This window comes from Argentina silus (genome assembly GCF_951799395.1).
Source record: "Argentina silus genome assembly, chromosome: 17".
NCBI classification, from domain to species: domain Eukaryota; kingdom Metazoa; phylum Chordata; class Actinopteri; order Argentiniformes; family Argentinidae; genus Argentina; species Argentina silus.
In genome coordinates, this window is record NC_139671.1 from 17273821 (window position 1) to 17292759 (window position 18939).

At 44.7% G+C, this 18939-nt stretch overlaps 2 protein-coding genes across 2 annotated transcripts in view; one reads left to right on the plus strand and one right to left on the minus strand.

Moving 5' to 3' along the window:
* The window catches only part of snx9b (sorting nexin 9b), a 19629-nt gene extending 10809 nt beyond the window's left edge, over positions 1–8820 (minus strand). Inside the window, exons 1-4 of the mRNA XM_083689218.1 lie at positions 8502–8820; positions 5772–5858; positions 4666–4740; positions 2979–3134 (exon numbers count right to left, since the gene is read on the minus strand). Of these exons, the coding sequence (XP_083545344.1) occupies positions 2979–3134; positions 4666–4740; positions 5772–5858; positions 8502–8513 (330 nt within the window). The 5' untranslated portion in view covers positions 8514–8820. The remainder of the gene's footprint in view (positions 1–2978; positions 3135–4665; positions 4741–5771; positions 5859–8501) is intronic.
* Positions 8821–11733: 2913 nt separating this feature from the next.
* Positions 11734–18751, plus strand: moxd1l (monooxygenase, DBH-like 1, like; the record flags this gene model as incomplete). Its single annotated transcript, XM_083689380.1, has 13 exons — positions 11734–11958; positions 12486–12632; positions 14145–14297; positions 14724–14807; positions 14971–15126; positions 15649–15751; positions 16019–16191; positions 16506–16597; positions 16823–16919; positions 17196–17255; positions 17695–17825; positions 17984–18089; positions 18523–18751. 13 exons carry the CDS (start codon positions 11734–11736, stop codon positions 18718–18720), a joined length of 1725 nt encoding a protein of 574 aa, XP_083545506.1. The 3' UTR covers positions 18721–18751.
* Positions 18752–18939: the final 188 nt, after the last annotated feature.

Genomic DNA, 18939 nt, shown 5'->3' on the forward strand with positions numbered 1-18939 from the left:
ACACACACACACACACACACACACACACACACACGCGTATGTGATGAGACACTCTTCAGAGTGGGCTGCATCTATAGTTTCTTAACCTTGAATTCCTATGCATTTCCTCACACAAAAGACCTAATGACCTTCTGTGCTTATATCAGATAAAGAAAAGCTTCTTCAACCATTTCTCAGGACATGTTTATTTCCAAGTCGTGCATTCTGACGTACTTGAGCCATTCTGAAAGGATCATGCAACTGTTGGACGCAAAAAGTCTCGGAAAGCACTTCTGAGAGGTGTTTCCAGGACTGGCGTTCCAACCGTTCTCCTGGACCATACAGGAGCAGACACAGTACATGCTGTAAGCAGTCATCTATTCAGAGAGAGACACCATGGGAGGGCTTTTACAGGCCAACAAGACCCACACAAGACCCACTGCATGCCATGCGAACAGAGCAGACACTGACCATGCTCCAAGTGTGTGTGTGTGTGTGTGCTTGTTTTTGTGTGTCTGTGCTTGCTTGTTTGTGTGTGTGTGTGTGTGTGTGTGCTTGTTTTTGTGTGTCTGTGCTTGCTTGTTTGTTTGTGTGTGTGTGTGTGTGTGTGTGCGCTTGTTTTTGTGTGTCTGTGCGTGCGTGCGAGTGCGTGTGCGTGTGTGTGTGTGTGTGTATTTCCCTTTGGATAGGAAGCCTGACCAAAGGCTTGACCTGGCATCCTGTCTTATTCCTTCTAGGCCCAAAGGCAAACAAAGGCGGAGTAGAATAGAGTCCAGTGCAGAATGTTACCACAAACTGTACAAAACCACACGGTTACTCAATCTATCAACTGTCTTGGCAGACTTACAGGAGTGAGTGACTAACACTGTAAAGACAGCAGCATTTCACTGAATCGTCTAATACGTTGTTTAAAACAAACATGGTAGACATACAACTATTCAGTGCAACATAGGTGTATGAATCATTCGATCGTGACATGGGATTATGATAACTCTCTTGCCTGGAAGGAGAGTTCAATCGTGACGATCGATATGTACGATTTTGAAGACTTGATTTTTGTGCAGAGTGGTCATGTTCAATGATCAGCATATTGTGCTTGAAGGGTTTCATCAGAGTAGTGCTGATCGCTTTGATTGATTTGTGACAGGACCGATTCATGGGATCGGAACCGATTTATGTGTGTTTAGGTCTGAGAGTTGGTGCTGTAGGCCTGATTGGCTGCTGATTGAAGCCAGTTACTCTCTGCCCTTAACAACTGGACCCAGTTCAGTTTGAGTTTATCTGCTCACAATAGGCAAGACTGGGCCTTTGCTATGGACAGCTGATCTTAAATCAGTTGTAAAGGGAGGAGAGCATCTGGACCCTTGTGAGTGGTTGGAGGAGGAGAAGGGAGGGGTGGTAAGATCATGCTGTCTCTGCAGGCTGGGTTGGGGGGTGGGACACTTGCAAGGGGCAGATTGGGGGATTTCGGGGGTGGGTGGGGGGGAGCCCCACTATACCCCCATGCTGGTTACCTCGTCGGGGGATGAGGAGGAAGGGGGGGCCGGGGTGTCGGGGGTGTCCGGCTCAGGGCTCAAGCCCCCAACATCCACCTTGAAGGGAGAGAGGGTGACATCATCACAAAGCGCCTGCAAGTGAAAGTGGGGTTACTGGAGCAACGCAGACCCCAGTGGGGGACACAGTGAAATGAGAGAGAGAGAGAGAGAGAGAGAGAGTGTGTGTGTGTGTGTGTGTGTGAGGAGAGAAGAGGGTGGGAGGTTTCTGGTTTTGATCCCCTCACCTAGTGATATAAAGCTTCAATGGCTCCATCCATCTACCCCTGACAATTCCTTCGAAATTTCCTTTCTACTCATTCTACTTCTACTGCTCCAGTACTTCTATGCTCTTCTCATACAGTACTACAAGTCCTCACCTCTGATCACTTATTAAAACTACTATCTGTAATTCCGTGAAACATATACATACCACTGCAGCTGTCTCTCACTTCTGCATTAGAGGGGTACAGAGAGTCTGTAACAACGCAAATAAACGTCTGAGGTCATCCTCACTTCTGCTTTCTGTGACACACTTGAGGCAGGGGTGACATGTAGCAAGCGCACGCACGCACGCACCCACACACACACACAGCCACGGACCCCGGCCACGGCCACGGGGACACCACAGTCAAAGCCTCCAGAGAGAGCCGCTTACACAACACGGCTATTTCACACAGCCTCAAACAAGCTAGAACAGCTGGCCACAAGAGGAATCAGCATTGCTGCTCGTTGGAAGAGCTGGCACATCAAAGTAGGTGTGGTGGTTGCCAGGAACACCGAGTTACAGCAGTTACAGAATGTCCCAATAGTCTGAAATGGGACCGACATTCCCTCTACAGTCGGTGACCAGCCCCGGGCAAAATGCACGTTTGAAAAACATGCGGCGTGATTCATTTCCTTGTCAGGCTCAACGGAAGCAGTGGGAAGTGCAATCGCTGCATATTTTTGGCCCAGGTCTAGTGGGTATTGTAGTAGCTTGGATAGTCGTAGTTGAGAGCAGTATGGCAAAATGTGACAAGGAGGAGGAGATCGATGATGAGAGGCACATTAGAACGTACTGTTACGGGTCACACCACAACAGACTTCTGCTTTGATTTCATTGGATAATGTCATTTATAGTGGTATGGTCGGCCTGGGCATTACTCCGTGTCAGGGTCATTGACGCTGAACAGCCTCTCAAATACAGTATCGACCTGGCGGATGGTTCAGGAGGATGATTTGATGCACATTGGCACATTTGATGCACAAAAAACACAGCATTCAGTGTGTGTGTGTGCACGTGTGTGTGTGTGTGTGTGTGTGTGTGTGTGTGTGTGTGTAAGACATTCTGTATTAAGTGCCTAGCTCTAAGTGGCGCTGGAAGGTATGTGGGTGTATGACCTAGTTTGTGTGTGTAATTACTCGGCAATGTGTGTGTGTGTGAGTGTGTGAGTGTGTGTGTGTTTGTGTGTGTGTGTGTTTTACCTGGTTCTGTGGGGTGGGGTTGGCTGCTGGAGAGGCGAAGGTGTCAAAGAAGGACAGGTCAGGAGCTGGGGCGAAGGCGGGGACAGGTGCAGGTACTACATTTCCCACGTTTCCCACACTCGCTACATGTCCCTCTCCTGAAGATGCCTTATTGAGCTGCAGAAAGAGAGAGACAGAAATAATCATATAGACACAAACATACAAACTAACATTACTGTACACCTTGACATTCTGGGCTCAAGTAACAGACATATACAGTGCCCTACATAAGTATTGGAAAGAGGTTGAAAAACCTCCCCCATTAAAGCTGAGAATCTCTACTTTGACCCCATAGTAATTCAAATCCAACCTGTTGGAGTATAGAGCTAAAAGAAGACACAGTGCTTCCTCTTTCCAACACTTATTGAGTATACTTATTGAGTATGAAGGGCTCTGTACATATCTGAGCTCTCACTAAAAATACCTCAGAAAAGTACTTTTAAACACGCCTTCTTCCTCTCCAAACACAGTCGGCAGAGAGATAGAGATCTCTTGCTTTAAAGACAAGAAGGAAGTTGTAGTACACCAAGTCCTGCTGTTTTCAATAGAGAGTACAGTACATCAACATCATGTGATTATCGGTTTCCAATGGGAATATTGTGATCCCGAGCACAAACCAAAACAGTCTGGGGCAGCTGGGGAGGTAACTAAGAGTCAACGTAGTTGGTGTGAGCCTGTGAAAAACACACCCACACACACACACACACACACACACACACACACACACACACACAAACATCTGTGCACACGCGCATGCACGCGCTCACTCACTCTCTCTCTCACTCTCTGTATTTAAAGTGAGCTGTTACTGCTCAGTGATATTTGGAGTGAGACTAAACTGTTTAGCAGACTTGTCCTTGTTCTGCCATTGACTGAGCTCTCTCTTGGCTGTGAGATGTCCACAGAATGAATCATTCCCATATTGAAGCCATTACTGAATCAGTGACACACACACACACACACACACACACACACACACCACACACACACACACCACACACACACACACACACACACACACACACACACACACACACCACTAACACTGGATTCATAAACATTGTTCAGCAGAGCCACAGTGCTGAAGGAGACACATCCTGTTGGGATTTGCCTCCATAATCGGAAAGCTGTGCGTGTGCGACCAGAGGGGGGGGTGGGGGGTAGTAGGGGGGTGCGACTTGGAAGCAACCACTTACTAGGGAGAATAGGGAGAAGTCTGACCCAGCCCATCGAAAATCCCATTTAAAGGCTATCGTCCCCAATCACTTTTATCGTATTGACAGTAGCCTTGTGTTGTGGTAGGCAGCCACTGAAGGCTATACAGGTGTTAGCCTGAAAGCTAATGCAGGTAGCAAGGTTGGCTAAGAGGAAAGCTTTAGTGAAGGCGTTAGCTGAGGCTGGCTGTGCTTTGCAATCGTTGGCTTTTTAAATCAAATATGACGGAGAGAGATGGCTGTATAACTTTACACACCTTTTGTGCAAATAACTTTGCAGCTGTTTTGCCTGTTCACGTGACAGTCTCACTCTCCAACATAGAGATGAATACAGTATTCAACACGTTCTCAAGTATAAAAGAGTTCATAACGTCGTGTTGGTTGTATATGGTTGCGTATACGCATTAAGACAACATGTCAAGACCCTTCCTAACCTCGATATAGTCTTCTGGCACCAGTCCGACCTCTCCCCTGGAATTCTGTGCTTCTATCCAGCCTCCTCCAACACTCTGAAACAAAAACAAACAAGCAACACTCTAACACGACTAACTGTGATTGGCTCAGAGAGGAGAGATTGGGTTTCATGGTATAACGTTTGAGTCACCACCAAAGGGAGTGACCTTTGAACCGCTGTCAACTGATGATAACGGTGACATCATGTTAGCTAGCCCTGTAAAGGACACTGCCTTTATTGTCTGGCATCATGTGAGTTTGCCTTTATAGGACTGATGTCTTTCAAAGGGGACAGGAGCATAGGTGAGCCAGAAACAGCACTTTTATACTGGAGTATACTAGAGTGTTCACATGAATTAGCACAGATGTGGGTATAGGGGTGGGTGGGTAGGTGTGTGTGTGTGTGTTTGTGGGGGGGGGGGGGGGGCAGAGGGAAAATAGAGGGAGGGAGAGAAATGGGGGAGAGACAGAAGCATGGGGAAAGAGAGAAAGATAGATAAGATACAGAGAGAATAAAAGAGAGAGGGAGGGGAGAGAGAGAGAGAGAGGGAGAGGGACTAGAGAGAGAGAGAGAGGGACTAGAGAGAGAGAGGGAGAGGGACTAGAGAGAGAGAGAGAGAGGGAGAGGGACTAGAGAGAGAGAGAGAGGGAGAGGGACTAGAGAGAGAGAGAGGGAGAGGGACTAGAGAGAGAGAGAGGGAGAGGGACTAAAGAGAGAGAGGGAGGGAGGGAGGGAGAGGGACTAGAGAGAGAGAGAGAGGGAGAGGGACTAGAGAGAGAGGGAGAGGGACTAGAGAGAGAGAGAGAGAGAGGGAGAGGGACTAGAGAGAGAGAGAGGGAGAGGGACTAGAGAGAGAGAGAGAGAGGGAGAGGGACTAGAGAGAGAGAGAGGGAGAGGGACTAGAGAGAGAGAGAGAGAGAGAGGGAGAGGGACTAGAGAGAGAGAGAGAGAGAGGGAGAGGGACTAGAGAGAGAGAGAGAGAGAGAGAGAGGGAGAGGGACTAGAGAGAGATAGAGGGAGGGAGAGGGACTAGAGAGAGAGAGGCAGATGCATAGTGATGTAGAGAGGGGGCAGTCATGTGCTCACCTGATTGGTGAGAGTGATTGTCTCTCCCTCTCTCACGGTTAGCTCGTTGTTTCCAGGCTCAGCAGTGAAGTCATACAAAACCTGCGCCTGTGGGACACACAACAAGGGTCAACACAATCAGGGCCAGGGCACACACACACACACACACACACACACACACACACACACACACACACACACACACACACACACACACACACACACACACACACACACAGTAAACATAGTAAACACACACACAAACACAGTAAACATAGTAAACACACACACAAACACAGTAAACACACACAGACACACAGTAAACATAGTAAACACACACACACACACACAGACACACACACACACGCACACACACATGTATGACAGCATAATTGTTTATCTACTCTGAGTAGTGTGAGGCAATCTGAAACAGGCTAAACTAGTTCTGCTGGGCCTGCTGACTCAGATCCAGCAGAACCACTATATACACACAAAACAAGAGGCCTGCCTGAATCTGGTTCCCTTACTATGGCCTAAACACACTCCCACAGTGACTCAACACATGACTAAACCAACTAACCATAAAGCTACGTCATCAACCACCGGCCACACCTGTGGACTGAATACATACCACTAAGATTAGGCTTCGGCTCTTCTTTCAAACCAAGTCTCGTGCTTGCCCGCCCGCATGTGTCGTGTGTGTGTCGTGTGTGTGTGTGTGTGTGTGTGTGTGTGTGTTAGGGGAGATCTGGGAGATGGAACTGTGTTAGCAGCATACACCATGAGGGCTCCTTCTAGAAATACCCCCCTTCTTTCCAGTCATACATCAAGGGTGTGTGAAGTGTCCAAGCTAGCTCACTTGAGAACACCAAGGTCCAATACAACCAATCCAGCATGTGTTTCATTACAAAAGGCCTCTGAGGAAGCTAGACACTGGACAGATGAGAGATCAAATGAATGGAGGTGGGTGGAGGGAATGCCATTGTCAGAATGGTGCAGAATTCACAGCGCTACATCAGCGCTAGGCGGGCTAGTTAGCCCTATCGATTCAGACTGTGTGAAGGAATGTCTGTCTGTTTAGCTGGCACTCTGAATAGAGGTCTATTTAAACATTAGCCTTCCAGCTCCCACGAGTCAGGGGGAGGCTTTCAAACCACGAACGAAGTGAGAGTGAGTGAGAAAAGAGAGGGAGTGCATGAGAGAAAGAGAGTGAGTCACTGAGAGTTTGCAGCAGAGTCAGGACTGCAGAGTCATTACCTACCTTCCGCTGTAGACTGAACACTCATCTCTTTAGGCTACATCTTTTTTTTATTTTTTTTTTATATGTTTTTAGGGCATTTCTGCATTATTGGGACAGAGATAGTAGAGATTGGGTGAGAGAGAGGAGGGATGACATGCAGGATATGTCGATGGCCGGAATCGAACCAGGGACCTTGCGATGATATGGTATGCGCCTTAGTGTGCTACGCCACTGAACGCACCCCTTCAGGCTACATCTTGACTGTCTCCCCTAAAGACTCTTCACCCCCCACTACCCCTCTGTACAGTTCCTCTACTGTTAATAATAATAACAAAATATATGAAAAAAAATAAAAAATAAGAATCCTTCCTTCCTCTAACATTGTGACTGCCAATGGCACCTGGTCCTAGCATAGATTTTTTCTTATGATGGCTGATGTATAGATGATTCACTTACTTTAGACAAATGTACTTGTTGTAAATCGCTTTGGATAAAAGCGTATGCTAAATGTGAGAAATGTAAGTGTGAATGTAATGTCCGTGTACGTGGGTCTGCTTGGGTTTTAGCTCAGTTTCAGGACCGTAGAAATGAACGGAGTAGAACAAAACTATGCAATACAATCACTGGTCTGAACCCACAACCCCAAGCTGATGAGGAAGTCGTGGAAATGGATGACACAATATTTCCTATGATGTTATGTTTCAATGAATGGGTTCCAATGAAAAAAGAGGACGGGATTAATTTATTGTAAATTAGAGTAAATTAGAGATCTTGAATGAATTTCACCCACTTCCTCAAAATGCTGTTCTCTGGAATGAGACACAGTGTTTCTGAGGAGAACATGTGTCACACACTAGAGTTTCATAGAATGTTAGGATGATCTCCCACTGAATGATAGAATGCTACATAGAATTAATCACTGCCTTTTCTCAATTTAGCCGATTTTCCCTCTAGGCAATCTCTCTCTCTTTCTCTCCCTCCCTCTCACTCTCTCTCAAAGTTAAGTGAAAAACTACAGCAAATGGAAACAGCTCCACAATTTTAACTTTGGGTAGGTAGAATATAGTGATAGAAGTGAGCATCTTTTACTCACTTCTACTCTCTCAATTATAAACAGTGTTACCCCTGCAGGTCTACTAGAAGGACTACATTTCCCAGAGTTCTACGGGTGAAGGAATGACCCGCACTGTAAGGTTGATAAAATGTCACAAGACACTTTTTTTTATGAGACATATTTTCCATGTTTATAGAATAGCGTTTCTTCGCTATTTTGAAGTACGTGACGAAAACGACTCCTACGCACGACTATAACTAAACATAAATGTATTATCTGCTGTCATAATTGCGAAGAAACAGTTCACAAATCTCGAGGTGAGCGCCAGTCTGAAACTACAACTCTGTACCAGCCCTGTTCTTTGCCATCTCGCCAGCCCTAGATCCCACAAAAAACATTTAAAAATGGATAGATCACAAAGTTTCAGGAAAACATCCCTGTAAAGATGTCATCCTACCTTGTTTGCCATTGTCGGTGCGTTAATCAATCATTACAAAACGGGCCAGGGTGTTCAGGGGGTTGCAAATCCTCAGCCAGACATTTCCTCGCCGCTCAACTGGACGAAAACAAGGCAATTCTTCTTGGGTAGAGCCGTCGCTGCAGTAATTTTAATACATCACTAAATACAGATTGCCCTTTAACCTCAAACTTGGGAGAGACAGTAGAAATAGTTCAGCGCGAGAAATTCCGCGACAGTCAACTCCAGTCAACAAAACCAATTCGACGTTTCTACCGGGTGCTGCAATGACTTCGCGGAGCAAGAGTCCCGTAGGGAACGAAACCGGAAAGCTATCCAATGGCTCTCTCCAAGACAAGTATGGCCCATAGACATACGGCCGTTAGTTCGCCATGTATAGAGCTATTAGCCTACTGTATTTCACTGAACATAATCATAATATTATGATTATTATGATTATTATTGATAATAATAAAACAACAATAACAAACAATAATTATAACAATAATCATAATAAATATACTATTCATAATCATAATGCGGTAATTATAATAATATGTCATTATAATAGTAACCTAGTGATACCAGTAACAACATACTCATTTTTATAATCTACGATTGCATTTATTTTTTATTACGCTACAGGTTTTACAACACTTTTACTGCGAAAGCAAGTGAGCTGGCACAAAAATAAATATGACCTAAAATCAGGTCAATAATTTGTCAGCTATTTGCACTTGGCACTGGCTACAAATGTGTACAAACTTGATGTTTTTCAATGTATGATTTCATTCTCATAATGTACCAGACCAACTGGACTCCTGCAAAAGTTTTGACAGCTTGACAGCAACGAGGACAGGTGGGCGGGGTAGGCCTACTACTTACAGCGATCTTATCATATCCAATGTTGAAGTCTCCCTCTACTGGACAGAAGTGGTTAACAGTACACCAGCAACTCATGCAACCAGTGGACTTTGGACCTGATTATGACGATGGCGCCCTTACAGTATTGAGGAGACATAATGTCTGTACATCATGAAATTCAATTAATTTAACTGAATTCGTCTAAAATTGAATCAAGGGATTTTTTTAGAGGGGGTTATTGAATTGGGAATTGAATTTTGTTGAATTTCAAATTGAGAGGAATCAAATTGACTCTGAATTCAACCTGTTTAACCTGAATGTGTGTATTTGTTATATTTTTCAATGCGGTATTGGTAATAAGGAAACCACTGAAGGTCCTCGTCAGCTAAAATACTTTATAAAGTTCTTTAAGTCACTCATATTTCAGACAATTTCGCAACATGCAATGTATCATAAAACTTCTACAGAATAAGCTTTTACAGAATAAGCATTGAATATTAGATAAGAAATTGTACCTGTCACCAAAATTAACTGTCTCACATTGTGAGTGTCAACACAATGTGGCTGTCATGTACTGTAACCTACTCAGCAGTCAGTGTACTCAATACAACATTATGCAATTTACCCACAGCAAATAAAACAACTTCTTAGAGTGTGACTCTGTTCATCCTTAGTCTCTAGATAGTAGGACTGACTGGTGCTTTTGTGAGTGACTCTCTGTCTGATACTCACGGTTGGGCTGTAGGCTGTGTGTGTGTGTGTGTGTGTGTGTGTGTGTGTGTGTGTGTGTGTGTGTGTGTGTGTGTGTGCGCGCGCGCTATCACTTTTGTATGATTTCGCCTTCTCTAGCTTTGGTTGGACAATAATGTTTTTTTATGCTGTTGTGAGAAGACTGATGACTCTGTATGCTGAATATCATAACTGGTGTCTCATTATAGTTTATATGTGTGACTAACCTGAACTCAGGTTACAGGAAGAAGACTATTGTCTCCATGACTATTGTCTCCATTGTTCTCTTGTCTCCATGACAATTGTCTCCAATGTTCTATTGTCTCCATGACTATTGTCTCCATGACTATTGTCTCCAATGTTCTATTGTCTCCAATGTTCTTATTCCATGCACTCAAAATGTCAAACCCCTTTGTGGTGTTGCAGTCTTTGTCTTCCTTTACATGGTCTTGGATGAATGAGAGGCAGCAGGAACATCCACCTCTGAAGTTACAAAACTGTCATTGTGAGAAAAACAAAAAACACGCTATACAAATAAAATTGATTGACTGTGTATGATTTTCAAATAGTGGGTGAGGATTTCCGGTTTGGTAGGAGAACTGTCACACTGTCTGTACTGTACCTGATGTAGTGGTAAAATAGGTGGGGTAAACCCTAATATTAAAAACACTGACCTGGTGTACAGTGATAGGTATAAAGTCTATACTGGATGGTGTGCCTGATCTCAGTAAGAACAGCAAAACCACAACCTTGTGACAAATAAGTTGGAAAAAGTCTTGAAAAGCAAATTGCCAGGTACAACAGATATAATTCTGTGGCCTAATCCTCGGTTGCTGCTGTTGGGGGTTTATAATCACATATTGTAAATTCCCTACATTTTTCGGCATTGATTGAAGTCTTTTTCTGTTGCCCTACCTCAAGTCAACACCCCTCCCTCCCCTCATCTCATATCAGAGTACCTAATCACAGTGTCCTGACCAACCAACAGTTCCTCATTGGACCATCAGTGGGCTGTAGCCGGTGGAACAGGTTGAAAGCGGAGAGGAAGGAGGAGAGGAGGGGAGGGGAGGAGAGGAGGGGAGAGGTGGGGGGGCCAGTCACTTCTTCTTCAGTCCACCTGCTCTCAGCTACTGTACATACGAGAGAGAGAGAGAGAGAGAGACAGAGAGAGACAGAGAGAGAGTGAATAGGGAAGGCATCATATATCAGTAACAGTGAGAAAGAGAGCGCCTTGAGCAAGAAAACTTCTCAGTTTGAGAAACATGTAAGAGACGAGGAGGGGTTACGTTTGAATGTGTGTGTGTGTACGTGTGTGCTTGCGTGCGTGTGTGTGTGTGTGTGACAGGGTGTTGGCAGTGGTCCAGAGCTAGTGTTTGGTTAAGAACGAGTTTGCGTGTGAGTGTGTAACCACAGTCTATGGTCCCCTAATTGTCAGTGAAAGCGATAGTGAGTGTGTGTGTGTGTGTGTGTGTGTGTGTGTGTGAAAGAGAGAGACAAGGTCTTAGTAGAACTCTGCAGAAGGATATCTGGTTGTTGGTGAGCACTCGCCGCCACAGGAACCATCGGGGGTGACAGCATGCCCTCCCTCCACCTCCTCCTCCCTGTCCTCCTCTCCCTGCTCCTGGCTTGGCCTCCATGTATGGGGGCAAATGAGGATTACCTCCTGCCCTTCACAGAGCACCTGGACCCGGACGGGGACGTCACCCTGAGATGGGGGTTCAGTGAGATCCAGGGTACCATCACGTTTGAGCTGGCCTTCAGGACCACAGCTTGGGTGGGCTTCGGGTTCAGTCCAAACGGGGGCATGAAGGGAGCGGACATCGTCATCGGAGGAGTCAGACCGGACGGCACCTCCTATTTCACTGTAAATAAAGTCTGAACATTTTGAATGTAATCTTTTAAAAAAAATATATATATATTTTGGGTTTTTATTGGAGGAATTTAATGTTATGAATACCTCTAATGTTATCAATAGACACAACTGAAACAGTGGTAGTGTATTGCAGGAGTTGTTTTTGTAGTGTGTGGTAGTTTGGTGTGGGAGTAGAAATCCTGTTACACTAGTGGAAATGGTGTAGCAATAGTGGACGTGGTAATCGACTCGTAACAGTAGAAGAAGTATATTAATTAATTTCAAAACTGCCCAAAATATCAGACTATTAAGTCTTTCAAGTGTGAATGTTGCTCCTGCTCAAGAGAATCAGTTTTAGAGAAGAGATTGAGGCCCAACAGATTATATTGAAGCTCTGAAATATAAAATCTGTCCATACCTTACATTTTCTGAAACACTCAAGTTTAGCACTTTGGGTTTTCCTATTGTAAATGAAAAGCACAATGTCATTACAGTTCTGTTGCATTATTGTCGGTATTTCCTTGTTGTCTCTCCGGTAGGATCGGCATGCCACAGGGAACAGACTCCCCTTGGTGGACGATGAGCAGAGCTACACTCTCCTGTCCCTGACCGAGGTCGACGGTCACACCAACATGACCTTCAAGAGGACCATCCAAACATGTGACAAGGACGACTTCCACATCACTGTGAGCCAACGCGTAACCAGACCTGAGTCAAATACATTATGTCAAAAAGATTTTTATGTCTCTTATTTGAGGTGTCCTTGATTTAGTTTAGAGCTTGCACTTTTTGGAACATTCCATTGGGTCTGTTGTACCTGGCAATTAAATCAAGTGCAACTATTTGAAGCTAGTATCTGACAAAGCCTAGAATTTGATCCATGTACTGTATGACAGGCAGGGAAGGACTAGGACCACAAAACAGCCCTGGACTTTCACCCACGGAGGGATGAAGAACCAAAAGGAAAATTACTAAATAGGATATTGTTCTTTTGTTAGATTTACTTTGTCAGAGGAGTATCTTCACTCTCAAGTCTTGTGCAGAGGGGAAGTGTTTTATGGTCTATTTCCAGTCAGAAAACTCATTTTTTTGATTGAACACTAAACCAACATTTTGCTTCCACATCATTGATTTACAACATTGCGGTTTACTGATTTATTGAACAGCAAGAAACACCAGCTTCCTCCCTTCTACTATTCAGTAGTGTACATTCTCTTGGCTCCCAACAGTGACCTTACATAGGATAATGAGTTGCGACGTTCAAAAGTGAGGATGGGCCTGGGTATCCTCCCCCAAGAGAAAAAAAAAGGTCTTTACAAGCTATGAAATGTGATTTACCCTTGTGGCCGTTCCGAGGTTCAATGCAGAGTGTAAAGTATGCCAAATTCCATTGTTGCTGCAGCACGTTCGATGCATTTACTTTTACATTTATATTTAAATTTTTACATTTATAGCTTTATCCAAAGCAACTTACAACAAATACATTTGTCTAAGTAAGTGAATCATCAGTCATTATAAGAAAAAGTAATCTATGCTAGGACCAGGGGCTTTTGGCAGACACAATGCTAGAAGAAGGAAGAATTACCTATTCATGCTCTGATTTTCAATGTTCTGGTCTATTGTAATTGTAATGCTATATCCTCTCCAAGCAAGCTCCAGTTTCCTCCTGATCCTCCCACTCACTGATTATTTTCTCCTCAGCTCATTGTGTTCTGTTTACCTGTCCTTGAGACCATTCAAATAATATATCACCATTACAGTACATCAAATCACAGCTAGCCTATAAAGTAATCAGGGGGAGTGGAACAATTGTCTACTATAGGGTTTCGTGTTGTATTCACAAATCTAGGCTGTCAAAATAGCTTTACTAAACACAATGGTACAATACAGGAGTGCCATAAATCCAACAGACCACGAATGCAGACTTCACCCATTCTCCTCAAAATGTGTCGGTTATTCTCTGCTTGGTGTTTATTTAAAATGTTTTTTTAAATGGTTTGATTGTGTTTTTAACATAATTAGGATGATCTGTGTGATGGCTCATGGTTTTCAGGTTCTGTCAACGGCCATATGGGTAAAAATAGAAATTGAACTTATTATTATTCCCCCCCCCCCCCCATGGTTTTAAGGTTGTTGTCTGCCATAAGGTGACGTTTCATTGTTACCCATCAAGTCCGCTCTCCTTCCCTCGTCTTTAGGATGGCCCCATCAAGCTGATCTACGCATATGGAATGACTGATGAAATCGAGTACCACTCTGACCGCAGAGGAACCAAAGAAGTGAACCTGCTCAAGTACATGCCCAGAGCCAGCCTCCCAGACAGCGACTTCATGGACTTCACAGTACAGAATGTAGGAGTGACCTATTGCATGCATTATGAATAGACAATTAAAAAAAATGCTCCCTCAACATAGCGCCCTCTCAAACCATGTGTCGATATTTAAGTTACAGACCCATAGTACTCACAACACTTTAACCAGAATATTATAAATGTCTCTTTTTTACGATGTTCATAGGAGAAATCCAATTTTAAATAAAAAGTGTGAAAATCTAGTGCTAACTGTGGTATGGAGTACTGGAGTATGGAGGCACATGCAGTGCCACCTTGAGGATAAGCTTTGTATTACATTGATACGTTGATAATGTGACAGGTCAGCTGGTCAAGAATTTCTCAGTTCCTAATTACAGTATGAAACAAATACTAGAGTAGTACTACTCGTAATACCTCACCACTGCATGATGGTGTTAACCCAGTTAGGTAATCTCTTCCCTTGCAGTTTACTGTCCCTGCCAAACACACACATTATCAATGCAGTATCATTGCGGTACCGAAGCTGAATGGGACACATCACATCTATCGGGTAAATATAATATCTCATACAGTGTGCCACTTTATAAAAGGTTGTCATTCCCCCCTATATTCACTCCCTGAACAAATGTATTTTGTACACTGTAACCATCAAATGTCCTGATTTACTCTCCGTCTCCTCCCGCTCCACCTCCCTCTCTCCCTGTTGAGGTCAGATTGAGCCAGTCATTGAGCACCTTGACCTGGTCCACCACATGCTGATCTACAGCTGCTCGTCATCTGTGACCCAGCCTGACGAGTGGACATGCTTTGAGTCAACTAAAGGCCGGCACTGTTTGTCAGTGATGTCAGCCTGGGGAGTGGGAGGAGGGGTGAGACACTGCCCCCTACTGTACAAACAAACCCACCCACCCACACACACACACACACACCCACCCACCCACACATCCACCCACCCACCCACCCACACACACACTAACGCAAGCATTCACGCATGTACCCACATGCTGTGCACACACCTTAATACACACACATGCACACCCACTCACAAACACATATAGACAGACAGACAGGCAGGCAGGCAGACAGACAGGCAGACAGGCAGACAGACAGGCAGGCAGGCAGGCAGGCAGACAGACAGACAGGCAAGCAGACAGGCAGACAGACAGGCAGGCAGACAGACAGGCAGACAGGCAGGCAGGCAGGCAGACAGACAGACAGGCAGGCACGCATGCATGCATGCAGGCACGGATGCACGCATGCACGCACACACGCATGCACACATGCACACTACATTCATATTTGTGGCAATAGAATTGGATTGAGTACGGTTTTGCTTGTGCCTCCTGGCCAGGGAAATTTGAGTCTTTCTTTCTGCATCTTCTCCATCCAAGGCTTTTGAGCTTCCGGAAAATGCTGGCATTCCCATCGGAGGAGAGGACGACGCCACCTTCTACAGACTGGAAATTCACTACAACAATGTCAAACTGGAAGCGGGTAACATTTCACAGCCAAGTTTTGCTGTTATTTTTGCTGACCAAGAAGTTGCTCAAGCTTCAGGGAAAAGTGATGGTTGGAGCTTGAACCTCAGGGTGACTTAGAAGTTAAAACAGCAAATGTGGCTCTAGCTGTGCCCTGTAATATTGCACCTCTATCTAGTTCACACCAGAGTGGTATATATCTAATATACCACTCTGGTTCACACCAATTACAGTAAGCCTAGATCCGGGTCCATCACCCCAGCTACTATGTCGCCCCCTACAGGTCGGAAGGACAACTCGGGGATGAGGCTTTACTACACTGCCCAGCTCAGGCAGCACAATGTGGGCATCATGACTACAGGCATGATGGTGGCTCCCAGATGGGGCTACGCCATCCCACCCAACGCCTCAGCCTTCCACAGCTACGGCATGTGCAACACCTCACACTTCCCAGAGGTACGTTGAGCCTCTCTTCGAACAAAAGGGGGAGAGGTGAGGGGGTGAGTCCCTATATATGGAGGAGAATATCTACGTTTCCTTCCCCTTTGTTGTTATCCTCCAATGCTTTTTGAGACAGAAGATGAATGGATGCCGTGAAAAGAAGTGAGACCATTGGCTACAAAAGTCATTGGAGAAACAGAGGTGGGATCCAGCATGGTGTCGCAATAGAAAGAATAGAAAGCGAAGTTTGACATGGATCCTATTTAAGATGTCCGGTATTCTTCTCCGTCACTCACGCCCCTCCCCCGCCCCCATTCCCCGCCTCCCAGCTCCTGGTTGACCCCATGCCTGACCTCCAGGTGTTTGCTGTGGGGCTACACACTCATCTGGCCGGGAGGAAGGTTCGAGCCGGCCTCTTCAGGTGAGAGAGAGAGAGGGGGAAGGCTCCCATTGGAGGGCATGGTTGGTGTTCAGAATTGGTCATTGTGACTGGTTATGACAGGTGACACTGTCATTCCTTATGACCATGATGGGTGTTTATTTTGTCCACCCTCCCTAAAGTTGGTAGAAGTTATACTTGGTCAGTTAATTAGAGTAGCTGCTTCTTGCTAAAGCTTTAAGCTCTTTGTTGTTTTACCATGAACAGGGGTGGAGAGGAGATTGACATGCTGGGCTTGGATGAGAGCTACAACTTTGAGCTGCAGCAGTTTAACAACCTTGGAAACATCAAGACAGTTAAACTGGTATGCATCCCCCAAAAATGTGTCTATCCACTGCCCAAGTATTTCCATGTTATAACTTACAGTATATGAGATGCCAGCCAACTCTACAGACAATGTGCAATTTACCATTCAACTCAATCCAGTACATTTTTGGCCTATGATGGGGCATATTGTACCTATGGACTTGGTGAGGGGAAGTGATCATCCAGTGAGTCATATTGGTGGTCTGTTATTCTGGTCTGTTATTCTTGTTTGTGGAGTTCTTTCTAAAGCAAAAACTATTCTCTCCCACTGCAGGGTGATGAGCTTATGGTGGAGTGCACTTATAACACCGCTAATCGCACAGGATCAACCAAGGTTGGCGTACTGTATACACTCTTAGAAAGAAAAGGGTTCCAATGGGGTTCTTCGACTGTCCCTGTGGAAGAACCCTTTGAGGAACCCTTTTGGGTTCCATGTAGAACCCTCTGTGTAATGGGTATGGAACCAAAAAGGATTCTACAAGGGTTCTCCTGTAGGAACAGACGAAGAACCCTTTTGGGTTCTAGGTTTTTTTTAAGAATGAGAAGACAATATCTTAGCAGCCCTATAAAAACATAGCAAACTGGTTACTATCGTTTCTACCTCCTGTGCTGGTATTATGTGATTGCTCCATAACTTGGTGTCTCAGTTGAAAAGAGATTGTATTGACTGAATGATTGTAATGGCTTAACATTTACATTTGAATAATGAAATACATTACATCCACAGCACATCTATTGTAACATCCATGTAACAACCTTTTCCTTTCTCACAGTTCGGATTTGCGACCACTGATGAGATGTGCCTTGCCTTCATCTTCTACTACCCAGCAATCAACATCAGCAGCTGCTCGAGCCACCCAAACATGCGCTACCAGGCAGCCATTTTGGGGAAAGAGGAAAAACAGTAAGAGGGAGTCACATGGTCACAGTTTCACACACTCAGGGCATATTTCCACTGTCAGACTGAAACTGTGTCGAGCAGATGTAGAGTTTGTTTCTAGCATGACAATTGAATCTTCATGTTATGCAATGTACTATCAATAATGTATTTGAACCCCACAGATTGGTCCAGGAGATTATGACCCAATCTTGGGACGAGGAGGCCATTGTCCTTCATGAGGCCACAATGAAGGATATCCCTCAAATCGAATTCATTGTAAACAACCATGTAAGCATCTCTGAAACATCACCATGTCCCTATACTCTTCTTTTCCAAGACTGTTCTCCATCATAACCATAATGTGATGACAATGTTAGTATAATCAAAACAGATTTATCCGCTAGTGTATTTTCCACCTCACATGAACTGTAAGCATCTCTGAAACACCACAGGCCAAGTCCCAGTACTCCTTCATACTGTATCTTCCTTTCCCAGTCTCTTCTCAATCATGACCATTAATGTGACAGGGCTGGCTAGGCAAAAACACTATGCTTTCTGAGAAAAGGAGACAAGGAGACAGGGACATTAATGACACTCTTCTTGTAGGTCTATGTCACTGAGACACCTTGTAGGCCTCCCCCTATCTGAAAATATTCCAGTTCTGGCTGCCATAGTGTATTTTAACCCCTCCATTACTTTGCTCCTTGCTCCTTCTTCACAGGGTAACAACTTACTGCATTATGAGGGAATGGTCCGGAACATGAAGGCGACTCCCTCAGTAACTTGCAAGAGTAATCTAGTCACATCATCGCCCAACACTTCGCAGGTCCCAAATCCCATGGACCCCATAGGAAGCAGTTCCAGGGTGGTGACCTCAGCAGCAAGTTTACTGCTGCTGCTCTTGCAGGCTGTGCTGTGATAGAAAGCTGCTTGAGATAGTTGCCCATCGAAAGCAGTGCTTCAGTGAATGCCGGCTTTAAAGCCATTGCATCATATCATGTAATTCTTTCTGTCATTACGAGACATAGTGAAAGCAACAACATCTACATTGTGTACTGGGGTTCAAATATGTGTATGAATGTATTTGTCGGTTTCAAATTCTTACCATTCTTTAATCACAATGAATGAATCTAGCCAA